The sequence below is a fragment of the Halichoerus grypus genome, chromosome 5, assembly GCF_964656455.1.
Source record: "Halichoerus grypus chromosome 5, mHalGry1.hap1.1, whole genome shotgun sequence".
Lineage (NCBI taxonomy): Eukaryota > Metazoa > Chordata > Mammalia > Carnivora > Phocidae > Halichoerus > Halichoerus grypus.
In genome coordinates, this window is record NC_135716.1 from 10,734,821 (window position 1) to 10,751,955 (window position 17,135).

Genomic DNA, 17,135 nt, shown 5'->3' on the forward strand with positions numbered 1-17,135 from the left:
GGGCAAGAGGATGTTTCCCCCAGGACCACCCAAAAGGAAGTAAAGTAGACCAAAGCAATTATTTTGGTTAAATCCAGTATGTGAAAATCTGCTTTTTCACAAACTGCAGAAATAGTGTCTGTGGCTTGACCTACACAAAAAACTAACAGACCCTCTACCCAAACAAGAATTAGTTCTGCTACCTGTATTTGCCACTCGGGGTCATGCTACCAGACTTCTCAAAGCCTAAATGTCTCAGAAGTCTCTTACTTAATCTGCATTTGGAAAGTCCGAATATATTCGATGTTTTCATTTCTATCAGTCCTATTTAAATTAGGTCAAAACTTGTTGATTTCTTGTGACAGCATTTTTATTAAGCATGTGAAAGCTAGAATTATACAATCTAAATTTAATTGCTGGAATTTTGTTGTCTATTAACCATGAGGTCCCAAGCAAGTTATTTAGCCACATGGAGGCTCAGTGTCTTAGTAAAATGGAAATAACATTTTATTCTCTTTAACTCAGAGACTTGTTGAGATGCTTAAATGAGATGATGGTAAAGATCTTAAGTCCTCAATAAATTGTTGCTAATCTTTTTATCTTCATGTACACTTGGGGAAACCTCATTAAAGTGAGTAGGGAGGCTGGAAGGGGGAGCTATACAAGAATTACAATTACAGGAAGAATTGTAACATAGGCTCCAACAGAAGACTCATCAACAAGAAAGAATGATCAGTTCCAGGCCCCCAACAGGGAAAGACCTACACTGAATCTTCAAGAAATCCACTACCCTTGCAACTTACCTATAAGAAACTGGCATCACCCTGAACTCTTGCCTTTCTCCAATGGACTTGCTTTCAAAACGACCCTTCCCATCTTCCTCCTTCTCCTCCATAAAATAATGTTCCTCTCCTTTGTTTGTTGGATTGGCCTTTGGTTTGTCCATAGTTTGCATGTCCCAAATTGCTATTCCCGAATAAATCCATTTTCTTCTGGTAAAATAACTGACAGCTTTATGTTTAAGGTTAATACTATAGTTGCTAGAAACTGGAGGTTATGGGCCCAAGGAAAATCAATTCTCCCCTTCGATGAGTTCACCGCTTCATGGGGAGAGGTGAGAGACAAATGGGTGAGCAAATGGGACAGAGCCGATCCCCATAGTAAGTGCCACACTAGCAGTACCAGAATAGACTGGCAGACAACAAAGAAGTGTCCACCAAGAAGACAACAAGGCTGTAAAGCAACCAAACATGTTTATTTGGGGTCTTAAGAATTGCAGTCCAAGAGATACAGAAGACATAGGATCTACAGAATTCAAACATTTGCCCTGAAATGTGAAAGTGGTGTGCAGGTTTGTAAAGGCAAAACCTACAAGGCTACATAAGTTGTTTTTAAAGAATTATGATTGGCGCTGGCAGAGTTTGAAGTGACCTTCCGTACATGGCTGGATATTTGGCTAACAGGTGTTACATTATCTCTGTTTCAGTCCAAAGTAGGAGGATGCGTTCCAGGAGGTGGTAGATCTGTAATTGACAGAAGTCAAAAGTTCTAAGAATTACAGCAGGGATGTGCTTAGGTCCTAGTTCCTTGAGATCCTTCTGACTCTATTTTGAGTGACTCTTTTAGCAATGCTTCTTCATTTTGGAAGCTTCTTTCACAGAAGGAAGTTTTTAATTTTCACTGGGAATATCAGGAAAGGATTTGCCCAGAGACATCGCTCAGGCTTTGAAGGATGAGGTGAGTAGCATTTTGAGGGAAGGAAATGGCAGGGGGAGGGACGAAGATACAGGGCCATGCTAAGAGAAGGCATCTATGTACAAAAAGATAGCGAGTTTGCAAAGTACTGTCCCTGAACCTAGCAGAGACCACTCATAATAAACAGGCAGGGGACAAGTGAAAGCACAATGAGAGGCACATTGTAGCATCGAAGCAGTGTGTTAACTTGTTTTAAATGATAGTCACTTGGTGGTTTCCTGTTTCAAAAAGCCTCTCAATATTTGTGTAAAGCCAAGTCTGTCATTTGAAAACAGAATGTTTTGGGGGCTGAATGGCACTGTGTCACCCCAACAAGAAGAATAATAATTGAATCTAATTGTCATCTGTGCTCTTATTTTAAAATAACCTGTTCTAACACCCCCTAACAGCAAAGGAACTTTCAGAGGAGTCAGTTGACCAGATGCAACTTTTTCCCTGATATGTTAGTTTCAACCTGAGTTCATTAAATTCTTTGTTTTTTTTTCTGTAGCATGTATGCTCATTCATCAGCCTGAGTCATTTTATCTGATTGGGTCCAATCTCCCCCTCCTTGGCATGCCTGCTTTGCTGCTGAATAAATCATCCTGGGATATGTCCAGGAGGAAGATTTTCATAGGAAAGTTCCATCTGCATCCAACCCCTCATTTATTCAGGCTGAGTTCTGAGGCTCCCAAGGAGAAAGATTGAGAAAATAAAGAGGTATCTTCCACTGCCAAGTTTACTAATATGGTCATTAGCACAGATGACTTGGGACAATGCCTGCAGAGAGAGGACACAGTTGGGCACACATCCTGGCACAGGGTCTGCAGGAACCCACCTCCCTCCCCCACCAGCCTTCCGCCCTCTTTGGGCTCCCTCCTCAAGTCAAGACAGTTATTACCCGCCGGAGTTTCAAGAGAGCTGGTGAGGCCGATGAGTCTAAGCAATTTAGAAAGGGAGAAGCAAGAAGTGTTTCTTTTCTGGGATGATTTCATTAATGTCTAGATCACCGCAAAACTGAGTTTTGGGGTGCTCTTTGCCCTTAACCCCCAGGCCCTTGGGAGTGGGACAGCTACCCCAGGAGATCTTTATAGTTAAATTAATTCATCCACAAACCGTCTTAAAAATAGAACCGACCTTCTATTTAAAATTGAGCATTTAGTTTTGTTCTCTTGAGAGATGGTGGACTACAACTCTAAAGATCTGGGATTAAAGGAGTTTTTCAGGGTGTATATTACATCCCAGAAATCTACTGTTAAGGGATAGGGGAAAATGTTAGTCGTTTTCTCTCTTGGGATTCTCCTTACAAGGCAGTGGACCAGTTCTGGATTTAAACCGAAACCCATGTATGTGGATAAGAAAGAATAAAAAGGAAATAATTAAATCCCGTGTTTCTGGGACACAGTGGACACAAATAACCCTGGAGATGGAGTATGTGGTTGGGGAAGAGGGCCATCCAAAGCTATTCCCCACTCAGGGCAGGCAGAGAGAGGGGAGTTTCTCCTCGGGAGACCAAGGGAAATCGCTCATTCTTGAGGGCTGAGGGGGCAGCGAGGCGGTCTTCTGGGCTTTCACGGGACGCCACGGGGAGCCGAGAAAGCGCCCAGGGCTTGACGTCATTGGCCATCAGCTGACTGTGCTCAGGGCTCGGGCTCCACGGCTGCAGCCGCAGTCGCCGTGGCGGAGGTGGCGGCCACCGCGGCTCCGCCACCTGCAGCCGGGCTCGGGACTGCGGCGACCACACTTGCCCTGCGGCCCCGGGACCCGGCGCTCCCGCTCGGCCGGGCGTGGGCGCGGAGCCGGGAGGGCGGGAAACCGGGGCTTGAGCGGGCAGCTGGAAATGTTTTCCCCTCGTCCTCCCCCTCTCCTCCTATTGTAAGCAGGGAGAAACTTGGTGCGCGCTGCACTCGGGGACGAGCCCTCCACTTCTCCGGATTGGTGTAGTAAAGGCTCTTGCTGGAAGCCGTCTCTACAACTGCGGCTTCTTGCTTTTAGCCCGATACTTGGTTTCGCCAAAATATGCCCGGGTGGGGAGGACGGAAAGGAGACCCTCTATTTCATCGCGCTGTGCTCTCGGAGTCCGTGGGCAGAGCGGCCTACGAGTCCTGGCTCTGCACCTGCCGAGGACCGGAGCCAGTGCCTAAAAAAGAATAGCGGAGGAACCGGCCCGCGCGGCCAGCTGGAGCGCTGGATACTCGCGCGGGGGGAGACAGGGGCGCCCGCGGTCGTCCTCACCCACGTCGGCCTGCGCGTGTTGCTGCCTCCAAGACCTGGGGCGTCCTGGCCAGATCAAGGTGCCAGCTCCCCGCCACCACCCCCACCCGGTTCCGGGGGCGTGGCTTGGCGTGGGGGCGGGTTTAAGTCGCCGCGGGTGTCTGACCGATCTGACAGGTCTCCAAATTCCTCCCCGCCGCCGGGTGCCCGCAGCGCGCTTCAGAGCGCCAGGGTGGCACGCGGCGCGTCCCTGGATCCGGTGGCGTCTCAGTCGACTTCCCCGCGGCTTCGGGCCTCCCTTCTCGTCCAGACCTTACACCCGCCGCACCCGCCAATCTTCTGTTCTTAGGCTTAGGGATCCGCACCAGTAGCTTCTCGGCGATCTCAGAGCTGTTGGCTTCGGAGCCCTCCCCACTTTTTCCTGCTCCCGCCTCCCAGCTCCGGGCCAAATGGACTCCGAAGAGCGAAGTGAAGGGAATGGGAACTGTGGGCTCCGACCCCTCGGAAGCACAGCTGGAAGGGCTGACCTCGTCTAGCCGCGACTGGGACCCTGCCGCCCTCCCCCTTCCCCGAGGGATGCGACGGGCCAGAGCCAGCGCCGCGCGGTCAGTCCTCGCGCAGGAAAAGGAGAGAGCCAGAGATGAGCCGAGGAGGGAGCCTCAGCACCCCGCTGCTCCAAATTAACTGTTTGGTGACTTGTTAGCCCCGAGGCTACCACCTCTCCAGCCCTTCCGCGGGGCACCCCACCACCTCCCCGTCCCCCACACCTCCCCCTTCTTTGTCCCCGCCCCCAGCTCCGCCCCGGCTCCCCATCCCGGCGCAATGGAGTTCTCCGAAGGGCTCTGCTCCAGCTACAGCGGCTAACTTCGCACCCGCCGCCGCCGCCGGTCACCCTCGGCCAGTCCTCCTGCAGGCGCCGAGTCGTGGGTGTCCCGAGCCCAGTGCCGCAGCCAGGACCCGCCCGGCGCGCAGCAGAAAGAAGCACGGCGCCCAGGCGCCTCTTGGAGAGCAAAGGCTGCGCCAAGACGCTGAGCCGAGGAGCGGCCGAGAAGCCTGAGCCCGCGAAGGGGGCTGCGTGGCTCAGAGCGCCGCGGCTTCTGCGGACACCGAGCCACCGCCGCCGCGCACCCCAACTGCGCGGTTTGGCGGGAGGGCGGCGCGCAAGGACGCAGGGGTCTGCGGCAATCTTCCCGACGCCCTTTGCCCCGAGGAGCACTATGACCTGACGCGCGGGGCCTCCTGTGCAGGGCTCGCGCGACCCGGCGGCCGGGGATACCAGGGCTCGCCGCCCAGCTCCCGCCAGGCCGCCGTGGGGTCTTTGGGACCCCTTCCCCAGCTGCCTCCTCCTGGCTCTGCGCCTCCCCGCCTGCGGCCCGGCGCCATGGAGCTCTCGGATGTGCGCTGCCTGAGCGGCAGCGAGGAACTCTACACTATCCACCCGACGCCCCCGGCCGGCGACGGCGGGAGCGGCTCGCGGCCGCAGCGGCTGTTGTGGCAGACCGCGGTGAGGCACATCACCGAGCAGCGCTTCATTCATGGGCACCGGGGCAGCGGCGGCGGCAGCGGGAGCAGAGGCTCCGGCAAAGCCTCGGACCCTACAGGCGGCGGCCCCAACCATCACGCGGCGCAGCTGTCCGGCGACTCGGCGCCGCCCCTCTACTCGCTGGGCCCCGGGGAGAGAGCGCACAGCACTGGTGGCACCAAAGTCTTCCCGGAACGCAGCGGGAGCGGCAGCGGCAGCGGGGGCGGGGGCGATCTGGGCTTCCTGCACCTCGACTGCGCCCCAAGCAACTCGGATTTCTTCCTCAATGGGGGCTATAGCTACCGAGGGGTCATTTTCCCCACTTTGCGCAACTCCTTCAAGTCCCGGGATCTGGAGCGCCTCTACCAGCGCTATTTCCTGGGCCAGAGGCGCAAATCCGAGGTGGTGATGAACGTGCTGGACGTGCTGACCAAACTCACCCTCTTGGTCCTCCACTTGAGCCTGGCCTCGGCCCCCATGGACCCGCTCAAGGGCATCCTCCTGGGCTTCTTCACTGGCATCGAGGTGGTGATCTGCGCCCTGGTGGTGGTCAGGAAGGACACCACCTCGCACACGTACCTGCAGTACAGCGGCGTGGTCACTTGGGTGGCCATGACCACCCAGATCTTGGCAGCAGGCCTCGGCTACGGGCTTCTGGGTGATGGCATCGGCTACGTTCTCTTCACGCTGTTTGCCACCTACAGCATGCTGCCGCTGCCGCTCACCTGGGCCATCCTGGCCGGCCTGGGCACCTCGCTGCTGCAGGTGGTCCTGCAGGTGGTCATCCCCCGGCTAGCGGTCATTTCCATCAACCAGGTAACTCCTGCCTGCCTTGCTCGTCACCCCCCACCCCCGCACTCTCCTGGGTTATTTAGAAATAGCTTTCAGAGAGGCCGGTTTGCCTTGCTCATTTTGAGGCCCCTCCCCCAGCCTGGCACAGTGCCTCGCACTTGGGAGGTCCTGGGTGTTGGTGGGATGGTATTTCGCTCATCTTAGAGGAGTTGGAACTAAATGATCTCTAAAGTTTCTTCCAGCCCTGCCCTTCTCTTCGGCTTCTGTGAGTAATTCTTCTCTGACATCAGCTAAGAAACAGCTTTCTTTCTGCTCTGCACATGTCCCCCAGGCCCTGTAGTCTCTGGAGCAGGAAACAGAAGGGGAGGAGAAGCACCCCGATTTAGAAGATGACCCACTCCTTAACAGCTTTTGGTGTTGTAAGGGACTCTGGGATTCAGAGTTGGGTTTCTGTGTATCTCTGTGCCACAAATCCTCCGTTCTAGAAGTTAATAGCATTTTTTGAACACATAGCAGTTGTTGGTGAGGACCCTACATATGTTATATCGTCCAGTCCCTCAGTCCCATGATACGTATTTTACTTGGGAATTCTTTACTGCTTTGGGGTTCTAAGAGGATATCTTCTCTTATAGGATCCGAACCCAGTGCTTTGCATAGATCAGCCTCATCTGGGACCCGTAGGGTAGGCAGGGAAGTGTCTTTGGCAAAGAATGCAAGTTTTGCTTGATTGATAAAGGATATTTTGATGCAGATGGTCTGAAATATTTAGGTGGAACCTGACCCTCCGTCGCTTTTCTTCCTTTCTTCCTGTCTTTCCTGCTAAATGTGGATGTGTTTCTGGGAACAGTGTTCCCATTGTCTGTGAAGGAGAAGGTAGATGGTGATTTTATTGTTGAAATTCATTAAAATCAATAGATAATTAATGGTCTGGAACTTTGTTTGCCAAATGCTTGATAAGTAGCAGGAGACTGAATTTGGGGGCTTCTCCATAAAAATGAGGGAAACATGTCAGCTGAAGTGTTTCCACATAGGAGGCTGACACAGGTGCTTGGACAGGGACCTGCTTTTTACGTTCCTGCTCTAGGCTCAGCCTCTGTGCCTTTGGCTCTATCGGAAGCTTAAAAACTCCTCTTCCTTGTGTTCGGGTTTGAATATATCGTTGAATAACCAGGTACAACACCTCCAAAAATGGCTTGTGGTTTCTGGAACACAGACACCTATAGAAGGCTTTACCCATCATTGACCCTCTGGGTTTCGAGTGGATTTGGGATTCTCTCTCTTCTCTGATGGCTCTGTATCCATTTGCTCAGGTTACTTATCTGGTTGGCTGCTTTTACAGTGCTTTTTGAAGTCTCCCTGGGTAGAGCAGAGTATTATAAAGTACATGGCTGTGATCATCAGACATGAAATGGAGAGATGAGAGCCTCTTTGAATAAGGGCTGACCAGCTGAACTTGTCCTTATAAGACAGTAATGAATGTTTTCTCGAAATCACTGTGAACCTTTAATACCCACATCTGATAAAGTCTCAATTTGGGATTGTGTAAAATAGTCTTCAGAACTGTGTTTCTCAGTCTTCACACTTGGATCTGAACCCCACTAGCCTCTGAAAGTCTCAATTTCTTCCAAGCCCTCCTCCTTTTTTGCATTTTCTTTATTATGTATCTCCACATCATCAGACTCTCCTTCCCCATCTTGCTCCTTTTCCCCTTCTCTTTCTCCTCTTTTTCCTTCTTCTCTTTCTTTTTCCTTATCTTTTTTCACTATGAGTCGTTTTCACGATATATCACAGGTATCTGCTCATTTGCAGAAAATCCCACTGATCATAACCCACTGCTTGCCATGCAGTAGCCTTCCTTAGTACACATTGTTGAGAGACTTCATCAAGTAAGTTTGAATAGTATTTAGAATAACAACATCCCAAGTGGCAAATGATGAATATTTTCAAAGTTCTAAGTATAGAGACGCTTTGCTTGCCAAATGAATCCAGAAAGTAAATTTTGGCTTCATATTTGTTTTATGCTCTACTCAAATACTACCAGATGGGAGAAGATTAAAAATAACCCTAAAATGTCTTCCCACTTCCATCCCGTGATAAACAGTCCTTCGCTGGAAAACCAAGGTCCAGGTACATGCAAACCAAGCTCACTTGACTTTCTGTTTGGGTAGGAATTGTAGATGAACTGCAGTTTCCCAGTGGAATCAGCTTTTACCAGACTCCTGGGCGCTCTCCTCTCACTTCAGGTGCTGAAAAGACCCTTGTGGCTTTGGTTACCAAATGTTTTCCTTTGGCGCCCTCTAGAGGTCCAAGCTTCTTTCTTAGATCTTGGAGGTGGGTGAAGTAGAGAATTAGTAGCTTTTAAGAAGAATGTAGCAGGAGGGGAAGAATGAAGGGGGGGAAATCGGAGGGGGAGAAGAACCATGAGAGACGATGGACTCTGAAAAACAAACTGAGGGTTCTAGAGGGGAGGGGGTTGGGAGGATGGGTTAGCCTGGTGATGGGTATTGAAGAGGGCACGTTCTGCATGGAGCACTGGGTGTTATGCACAAGCAATGAATCATGGAACACTATATCTAAAACTAATGATGTAATGTATGGGGATTAACATAACAATAAAAAAATTAAAAAAAATAAAATAAAATAAAATCATTTTTGATTTTTGAATAGGTACTGTTTAGTTTTCCCTGTTTGGGAACATACAAGGCATGCCCTGCTAATGACCTCTTATAGCAATTAGAATAACATCCTAACTCCTTCCCATGGTCACCTGGTCCCCTTACAAACTGGTTGCTCCTTCTCTCTATAATTATGTTTCCTTCTGTTCTCCTCCTCAGGCTCCAAATACACAGTACCTTTTCCTGCTTTCAGAGATCTTGAGCTCTTTCCCCACTTCTTAGCCTTTGTGCTTGCTGCCTAGAATGATTTTTCCCAGGTCTTCCCATTATCCTGGACGCAGTTCACATGCCACTCCCTAGTGCTTGGCTTGTTCTGTTTTCTCCTGAGCACGTACACTGTCTGAAACTATTTTATTTGTTTATATTTGTTCTGTTTCTTCCCCCACCCCCACCCCCACAGGAACATAAACATCACCTAAGGGCGTAGACGTCTATGTGTTTACCAATTTATGCTCATCACCTAGAAAAATGCCAGGCACCCAGCATACAGACACTGAATGAACAAGACTGTTCAGTGCAAAGGTAATATAAAATATCCAAGCCCCCTCCACTGTGCTAGTGAAAGTTTTCTATGTACACAATCACATGTAAGTTGTATGTGTGTAAGGCAGTCTTTTATACGTAAACGCCCTTGGCAAAACCAAGGCACAATGATAATCCTTCACATACGCACAATGCTTTACATGTAACTAAGGGCCTTTACATACATTATCACATCTAATGATGACAAACAGATGGTATCCTTCATTTTCATTTCATAGAAGAAAGAACAAATTCCTGGGAACTTTAAAGAGACATCCCAAAGACGGTGAGCCCAAGTGGTGAGAACACGATTCAGATCCTAACTCCAAAGTCATTCATTCTTAAGAAACCTTCTGAGAGTTTCTTTCCAAACCTACATTTGAATGGACTCAGCCTGAGGAGTACCTGTTTCACTACTCAGGAGGACAATACCCAGTATACCACACGAATGAACGTTTAGTGAAAAAAGCCAAAGGGAAATCATGAGAGAAAAATGTCTGAATTTCTAGGCATGAACTCTTTGTGGCTAGCTCATCATCTTGCTCAGTTGGATACAAACTTGTCAAGTGAAGGCCATTGACACTGGAATATCATCTTTCTCCACATTTATCTTGATTCCCATTAGCGGATGGCTCACATTTAACTTAACATTTTCGAGAAGCAAGAAGCTACATGAGAGTGTAAAGTCAACACACCTCAGCAACTGTTCCACTTACTGAAAATGCCATTTTCAAAAGTAACAAATGAGTCAATGATTGCCTTCCCTTTACCCAAGCTACGAGAATCTGTTTCTTTTCTTTTCCTCCCGGCGGAAATTACATCCGTGGCTTGACAGGGTAACACCCAAGCTGCGAATCTCGGCAGATGCCCTATATGAAGAGACAGGGCCTTGTGTTCATTTAGATCGTCATGTGCTTTCCACTGTGGACACAAGATGCAACTGGAAAAGGGCCACCCAGGCGGTCCTTGCCATCAGCACGGAGATAGCTTATGTTTTCTCCCCTCGGTGAACCGTTAGACCTAAATCATGGATTTCCCACCCAGACTAAGAGGTATTGTCCGTGACAGATAAATAGGATCACCCATGTATGTTCTAGGTCCCAGGTGGGGATTGGAGATACAGAGGAACCTACAGAAGGTTCGGAGCTCAGTTCAAAGGGTTGCTTTTCTATTCACCCTGACAAAGCTCAACTATAGGCAACACGAGGGCTGCAGCCATTCCTTCCTCAGGATGCCTCATCCACCTCAAGTTGAATCTGCTTCATGTCAGGTCACCAATAGGAGTGCCTTTGTCCAGAGATGACAGATTTTTTTCTCCACATCTTAAATCGTTTATCCTGCCAGGTCACTTTGTCCATCTAAACCTTGATTACAAAATCAGGTAATATGTATGAATAAAATATTAATAATAAGGGTCTTATTTGCTAGGTTCTTTCATGGCTCAGGTAAATCCTAAGGACTGTTGCTGTAATTCGCATTTTACTCAATCTTAATTGCTGGTGACGGTAATGTGAGCTACTTCACATTTGAAACTCATCTTGTTCTCATTCTTCAGCTCATTAGTGATAAAATGGTGAAGATCATTTGGTTATTGGAAAACTGAGAGGCGGCAATATTTAACCAGAAAGATCCCTGCGTTATGCTTCCTCTTGGGGATTCTGAAATGTTAAAGCTTGTGGCTAATTAGTCTTCTGTTCCTCTTGGCGAGGCAGATAAGCAGAATTGTCAGAGTGAAGGTGATTTCTCCAAGATAACTCTAGGAGCAAAATCAGCCAGGTATGCAAATCCAGGTTAGTTAGTGCTCAAGGTCATGCTGTCAGGTCTGAATTTCCATGCAGCATTTTCTTTACTGTCTTACACAAATCCCATCAAACAATAGAGGCTAGAGCCAGAAAAAAATACTGATTAAATCATGATCATTAAACTTGACTAATAATGAGGGACTTTTAGCTTACATTTGGCCTTTAAAAAATCCTTTGGGAGAAAATGCATTGTTTGTACGGATAAGATAGTGGTTAATGGTATGAGCTGGTTTGGGTCAGGTGAGAAGCAGCTTTTGTGCATGCTTTAGAATGCATTCCTGCTGATTTAGGGGCCCCTGGGTAGCTCGATTGAGTGTCTGTTGATTTCCACTCAGGTCATGGTCTCAAGGTTGTGAGATCTAGCCCCGCAGGGGCTCCGCATTCAGCGGAGAGTCTGCTTGAGATTATTTCTCTCCCTCTCCTTCTCTCTCTGCCCCTCCCCCTGCATGTTCACGCACGAGCGCACTCTCTCTCTCTCAAAATAAATAAATATTTAAAAATATAGAGAATGCATTTCTGATTATTTAAATGAAGGATTGGCTTCACAGTAAACACAGTCAGTATAATAGAATCACCAATATCTCTCCCCCCATTTGTAAAATTTAAACATAAGTGTATATTCTGTGTTCTTTGTCTAAATCTGCTAACTCAAATCAAATCAAAGGAATTGTATGACTACTTAATGTACAGCAAATGGCACGTAATTTAAATCATCCCAATTTGGTGGTTAGTATCAAGGTAAGTGCTCAATTCCAAAACACAAAATATCCGTTAAATGAGTGTAACTGGGTTTCTATTTAATTCACCTTGCTAGCTGTGGTGTGCATTTTTTAAAACTCCAGATACGTCCATTTCTGTACATTTTCCTTTAGCAAATTCATATAGGCTTAAAAAAATAATTGCAGTGTCCCAGCATGTCTCAGAAAATGTCTTTCAAAACCAGATTTGACTGTCACCATTCCCAAGAGGTTCCTCTGAATGCCAGGAAATGGAAATATTACTTTTTCATTCTTGTGAAAAATGCCCAGAGACTTTTTGGTTCTAATCCTTCCTTCCTTCCTCCCTCCCTCCCTCCCTCCCTCCCTTCCTCCCTCCCTCCCTCCAGCTTCCCTCCCTCCTTCAATCCCTCCCCCCCCCTTTTTTTGTGTGTGATGGAGATGTTAGGCTCTGCAAAGGATATTTTTAATGACTGCTGGAGTGACCAGTTCAAGTCCTTCAGCCCTGTCCTGTACCCCCCTTGGCCCTAGATTTGCAAATAAGCTTGGTGCCTGTGTATTTAGAGATAGTTGTAAAATGATTGTAAGTTGTGCGCTTTGCAAGATTGAATTATGAATTTGTTTTCCTTCATATCCGGTAATGTCACCTGACCGGTATCAGCGGGTCAGAGCATAATTAGATCAAAACCGGGAAGGCTGGGAGGACTTCTCCTTCTGGCGCAGCTGCTGCAATGTCATGCTAAGTAGGACAAACGCATTAGTCATATTTACACCTTGATGATTGATGGCACTGTAAGAGCTCATCAAAAATAAGTGAAACCAAGTACAAAAAGGAAAGATTAAAAAAACAAAGCTTGTCCCACAATCACTGTTGCTGGTAACGTGTAATCAGAGGCTTCTACTACAATCGTGCTGCCGTGACATTTCACTGTTGTCTAAATATTTCTTGAGATGCTAATTTATTCATTTCACAAGTATATCTCTTTTAGTTGATCCTACATGGGTTTATTTTCAGAACATAGGAGACACTTGCAACATTCCTCTCAAACCTTTCCTCTTACCCACAAATGGGCACAATATTAATCCTTCAAGAAACCAGCAGGTCTAGAATCTTCAGCTGGACAGCATATCAGTTCACTTGACTATGGCTTTTGAAGCGCGTTCTTTGCTTTCTCTGGGCTGGAAATCAAGGTAACAGAAACTGAAGGTTGGCAGATTTCTATGGTGCATAGATTTGAACCTTAGTTAGCAAGAGGATGGATCCTGGAAATAATGTCTTCCTTGGCTTTTCTCGGGGCCTGAGTGCAGGAACGCTACCTCACCCAGCCAGCCACGGCAGAGCAGCGGACGCCCAGACCATCTGCCCTGTGCTTTCCCAGGAAATGTAATTGGATTTACACACTCAAATTATATCATGCGCGTTTTGTTTATGAAGGACTATTTTAAGGAGTCAGGTCAGTTAAGCAGCGCTTGGAAGCCAGCTCTTCTCACTGCAAGATTTCACTGTCAGCCCTGCAGGGTAGAGAAAGAACAAGGCAGATTAATTAACCACTGAGGTGCCAGACATTCTGAGGGAGGCCAGGCCATAGCCTCGTAGGAATAAAAGCCATGCTATCTGTAAATACAACCGTGTGACCACCTCCCTGACCAACAAACTGGGGTTATAACTCAGTGTGTTGTCAGATAAACCTGCCAGTCCTTGTTTCTTGGATATCTGTGATTTGATATTTGAATTTGAATTCGCTAGATCATGTATTTTCATATGTGCAATATCTTACACATTGCTTAGCTCCTGGGGGTTTCTCTCCCTTTCATCCCATGTCTTGCCTTCTATGCCAAGATGTCTTTGAGGCACAAAATTCTCCGAAATCAGGAAATGATAAAATTCTACATGATGAGGGACATGAGCTAGATGTGAAATTAAATCACATTAATGGGGTTTTTTTAGGAGGAAATTTTAAAAACTGCCCTCTCTATGTAGAGTGCATACCGGTATAAAATTTTCATATAGAAAATAAATAGAACTGTTGCCACTTGCTTGTGTAAACAACACATCTTTTCCTGTGTCAGCTAGCTTTCCAGTTGACTGGAGGAAACCATTTCAAATCTTTTTTTTTTTTTTCTTTTTGGGATTACATGTTGAATACACACGATTGTTTGTAAAACAGAGATGACCAAGGATTAGGGAGTGCATAATCAAAATATATATATTTCTTTAACTTAGAACATGGGAAGATGAAATGCCGCATAAACAATTTAACAGAACAAGACCAAGAAAAAAGGAAGAACCCTTGGAAACCTAGGGATACAGGGATGTAGAAGAGATATGGTGGGTGTTCCCAAATGTCTGGGATGCTGTCATGGTGAAGAGAGACTCGTTATTTTACGTGTCTCCTCGGGGACAGAATACAGATCAATTGATGGCCCCTATAGTGTGAGAGATTTGGGTTCATCTAAAGTCGAGATTTTAAAACAAACAGACCTGCCTGGGGGACTGCTTTTTAAAGTGATGAGCTCCCTGTCATGGGGATTCTTCAAGGAAAAGTTGTACAGCCATCCATCAGGGATGGCCTAAAGTAGATTCCATACCAGGCAGACTTTTCCTTAAGGTCAGTCGAAAGCCACTGGCGTTCATCTCCAAGCCATCAAGGCCTCTCTGTAGACAGGAAAAAGGAGAAGGCAAAGGGCAAAAGGCAAAAGGTTAAGATGGCCAATGGGCATTTGCCAACTGAATGGGTTGCCCTTCTAGGAGCTCTTCTGGATCCCTGCCCAATGACATCTGTACATTTTGGGGACCAGAATACTGACACATAGCCACTCCATGGGTAAGACAGGGTGGCAAAAATAGATGAGATTTTACTGCATCTCAAAAAGTCAGGATTGCATAGGAAGAAGGAGAGAATGAGGATTGAGTAGGTAAGTTGTTCAACAAATATTTGTTGACTGCCTGTTGGGTTCTAGGTTCTGGAGCCCAGCTGTGTACTGGACAGTCAAAGCTGTTGCTTTGACTGGAATTTGGTTAATATTTGACTGGAACTTGGGAGGGAGTTTGTGACTCTTGGTGCAGAGGTAGGGAGGTTTGTACCTGGTTCTTAGAATACATCTGGAGGGGCGTCTGGGTGGCTCAGCCGGTTAATCATCCAGCTCTTGGTTTCGGCTCAGGTCGTGATCTCATGGGTCATGAGATCGAGTGCTGCATCAGGCTCATTATTCAATGGGGGGAGTCTGCTTGAAAGATTGTCCTCTGCCTCTCCCCTGCTCTCTTTCTCTCAAATAAATAATTTTTTTTAAAAAGACACGTTTGGAACACAGCATTCAGTACAGATGCAAGTCTTTGGCTTTTTTTTCTATAGACGTTTAAAGCATGAAAAATCAAAGCTGTGGTGGGATGCTTTTAGGAGTTGTGTGAAAGGAAAGGTCAGATTGTAGAAGACACTGTGGATGGGTATGGATCTTCCTTCTTAGTGAAGAGAGTGTACGGGGACCCAAGAAAGGGCTAGAGGATTGGTTATTTAAGTAGTTCCTTTCCACAAACTGAATGCATCCCAAGCCTGGACTAGAAGATGTGGCAGGAGGGAGTGTCTGCCTCACGCTGGGGAGGGTCAGGCTGGTCTGCAGCTCTGGGCACACCCAGTTAGTCTGTCTTCACAGTAACCTCAGCTAAAAATTTGGGAGCTGCAGGAGACCCGTTCCCACCCACAGGTAGGCAGACCAGGTACTCAGGTAAAGCTCAAATCCCCCTCCTTGGTACATTGTACACCCTGCATTTGTCCCCTATCAGAGCAATGTCATAATATTCCCTGGGAGCCCCTTGAGCTCAAGGGCAGTGTTTTACTCACCTCTATGTTCCTAGCATATAGCATAGCACTTGGCCTATGGAACAGTTCTGAGCATGGTACTTTTAAACAAATGGAATGAATGAATGTTACATGACCCCCTCCTTTCCTCTGGCCTCCCACCCCGAATCACACAGTTATCAACAGGGAATGAGTAACCAGTGAGAGAAGAGAAATTAGTTTCTCTAAGAAAGAAGAGAGAAATCAGAAGAGGAGGTCAGTGAGAAACCAGAAAACACATCAAAAGTTACCCCCTTCTGAAGTGCTTTGGGCTGGAAGCCCCAAGCTGAGTTTTTGTTAGACATGTGTTTAAAAAGTCATAGTAGACAACATGAAGAAAAATCCCAAGTGATCATCTGGATCATTTAAGTCAAAAAAGAAAGAAAAAGGAGAAAGAGGTGGGGAAGTACAGGCACCTAGAATATCCATTAAGTGTTTGTCCATTCGTGAAAGTTTTAAATGGGTCAGGCCCATCCCCACAAAATAGAGTCCTAACAAGGGGCTCACCTCATTCACTTCCTTCTTGGTTCTTCAGTACCTTGGCTCTGAATCCCAACACCAACACCTTGCTCAGGTATTCTTTGAACACATCCCAAATGGCCCCTTTGGCCTGACTTCTTGTCACCAGTCAATGTTCACCTTCTAGCTTCATACAGGGGCAGCTGTGGGCAGGAGGCGCTCTCACCTTCAGACCTCATTTCTCTCACTCCACACCAGCAGGGCTAGTCTGCCTCACTCCTAAGGGGAGAACATTGCACAGAACTGGTTGACTTTGCTGAGCATGGTGTACAGATCATTGTTTAGACTACTGTTCATTCCCCTCAGCTTAAAACTTAGCACAGAAAGGCCAGTTTGTACCCTAACTGGATCAGTTTATCTGTATATTGCCTCACGGCAAAATCAAGCCTGATTTTAGATGTTGGAGTCCAATGCAATTAACTAAAACAGTCATCATGAAGTCCCTTAAAAGGATGAATTAAGTCTTCCCTTTTTGGAATTATCCCACTTAATTCCTCTTTCTACTGTCAATTAGTTCAAGAAACAAGAACAGCAAGCTTGTTTTCTTTTAAGTTCAAAGTCAAACTCCCCTCATTACTTGGGTGAGCTTTCCTCGCCTGTTGGTGGTGGGCAGTGCGTATGAAGATGGGTTCATGAGCCCAACAGTCAGTTTCCGATGAACAGAGTCCCCCTCCTTCTCTATTTAAGAGACAGATATAGTTCTTCCCTTTTACCAAGTGAATAATCGCATCATAAGCAGTCCTTGGGGCCCTGCCCATGCCATTTCAGCCGGAGACCAACTCAGCTCTGTCAATGGACAGTTAGAGATATTTTTGAAATCATAT

General features: G+C 47.1%; 1 protein-coding gene across 4 annotated transcripts in view; it reads left to right on the top strand.

The window, feature by feature from the left end:
• Window positions 1-3,479: 3,479 nt before the first annotated feature.
• Window positions 3,480-17,135, top strand: part of ADCY8 (adenylate cyclase 8) — a 233,870-nt gene continuing 220,214 nt past the window's right edge. For 2 of the 4 annotated variants that reach the window (XM_036067356.2, XM_036067358.2), the window contains exon 1: window positions 3,483-6,265. In XM_036067356.2, coding sequence (XP_035923249.1) covers window positions 5,309-6,265 — 957 coding nt within the window. In that variant the 5' untranslated portion in view covers window positions 3,483-5,308. Of the gene's footprint in view, window positions 6,266-17,135 lie in introns of all 4 variants that reach the window. The other 2 variants (XM_036067359.2, XM_036067360.2) reach the window with 2 other exon arrangements.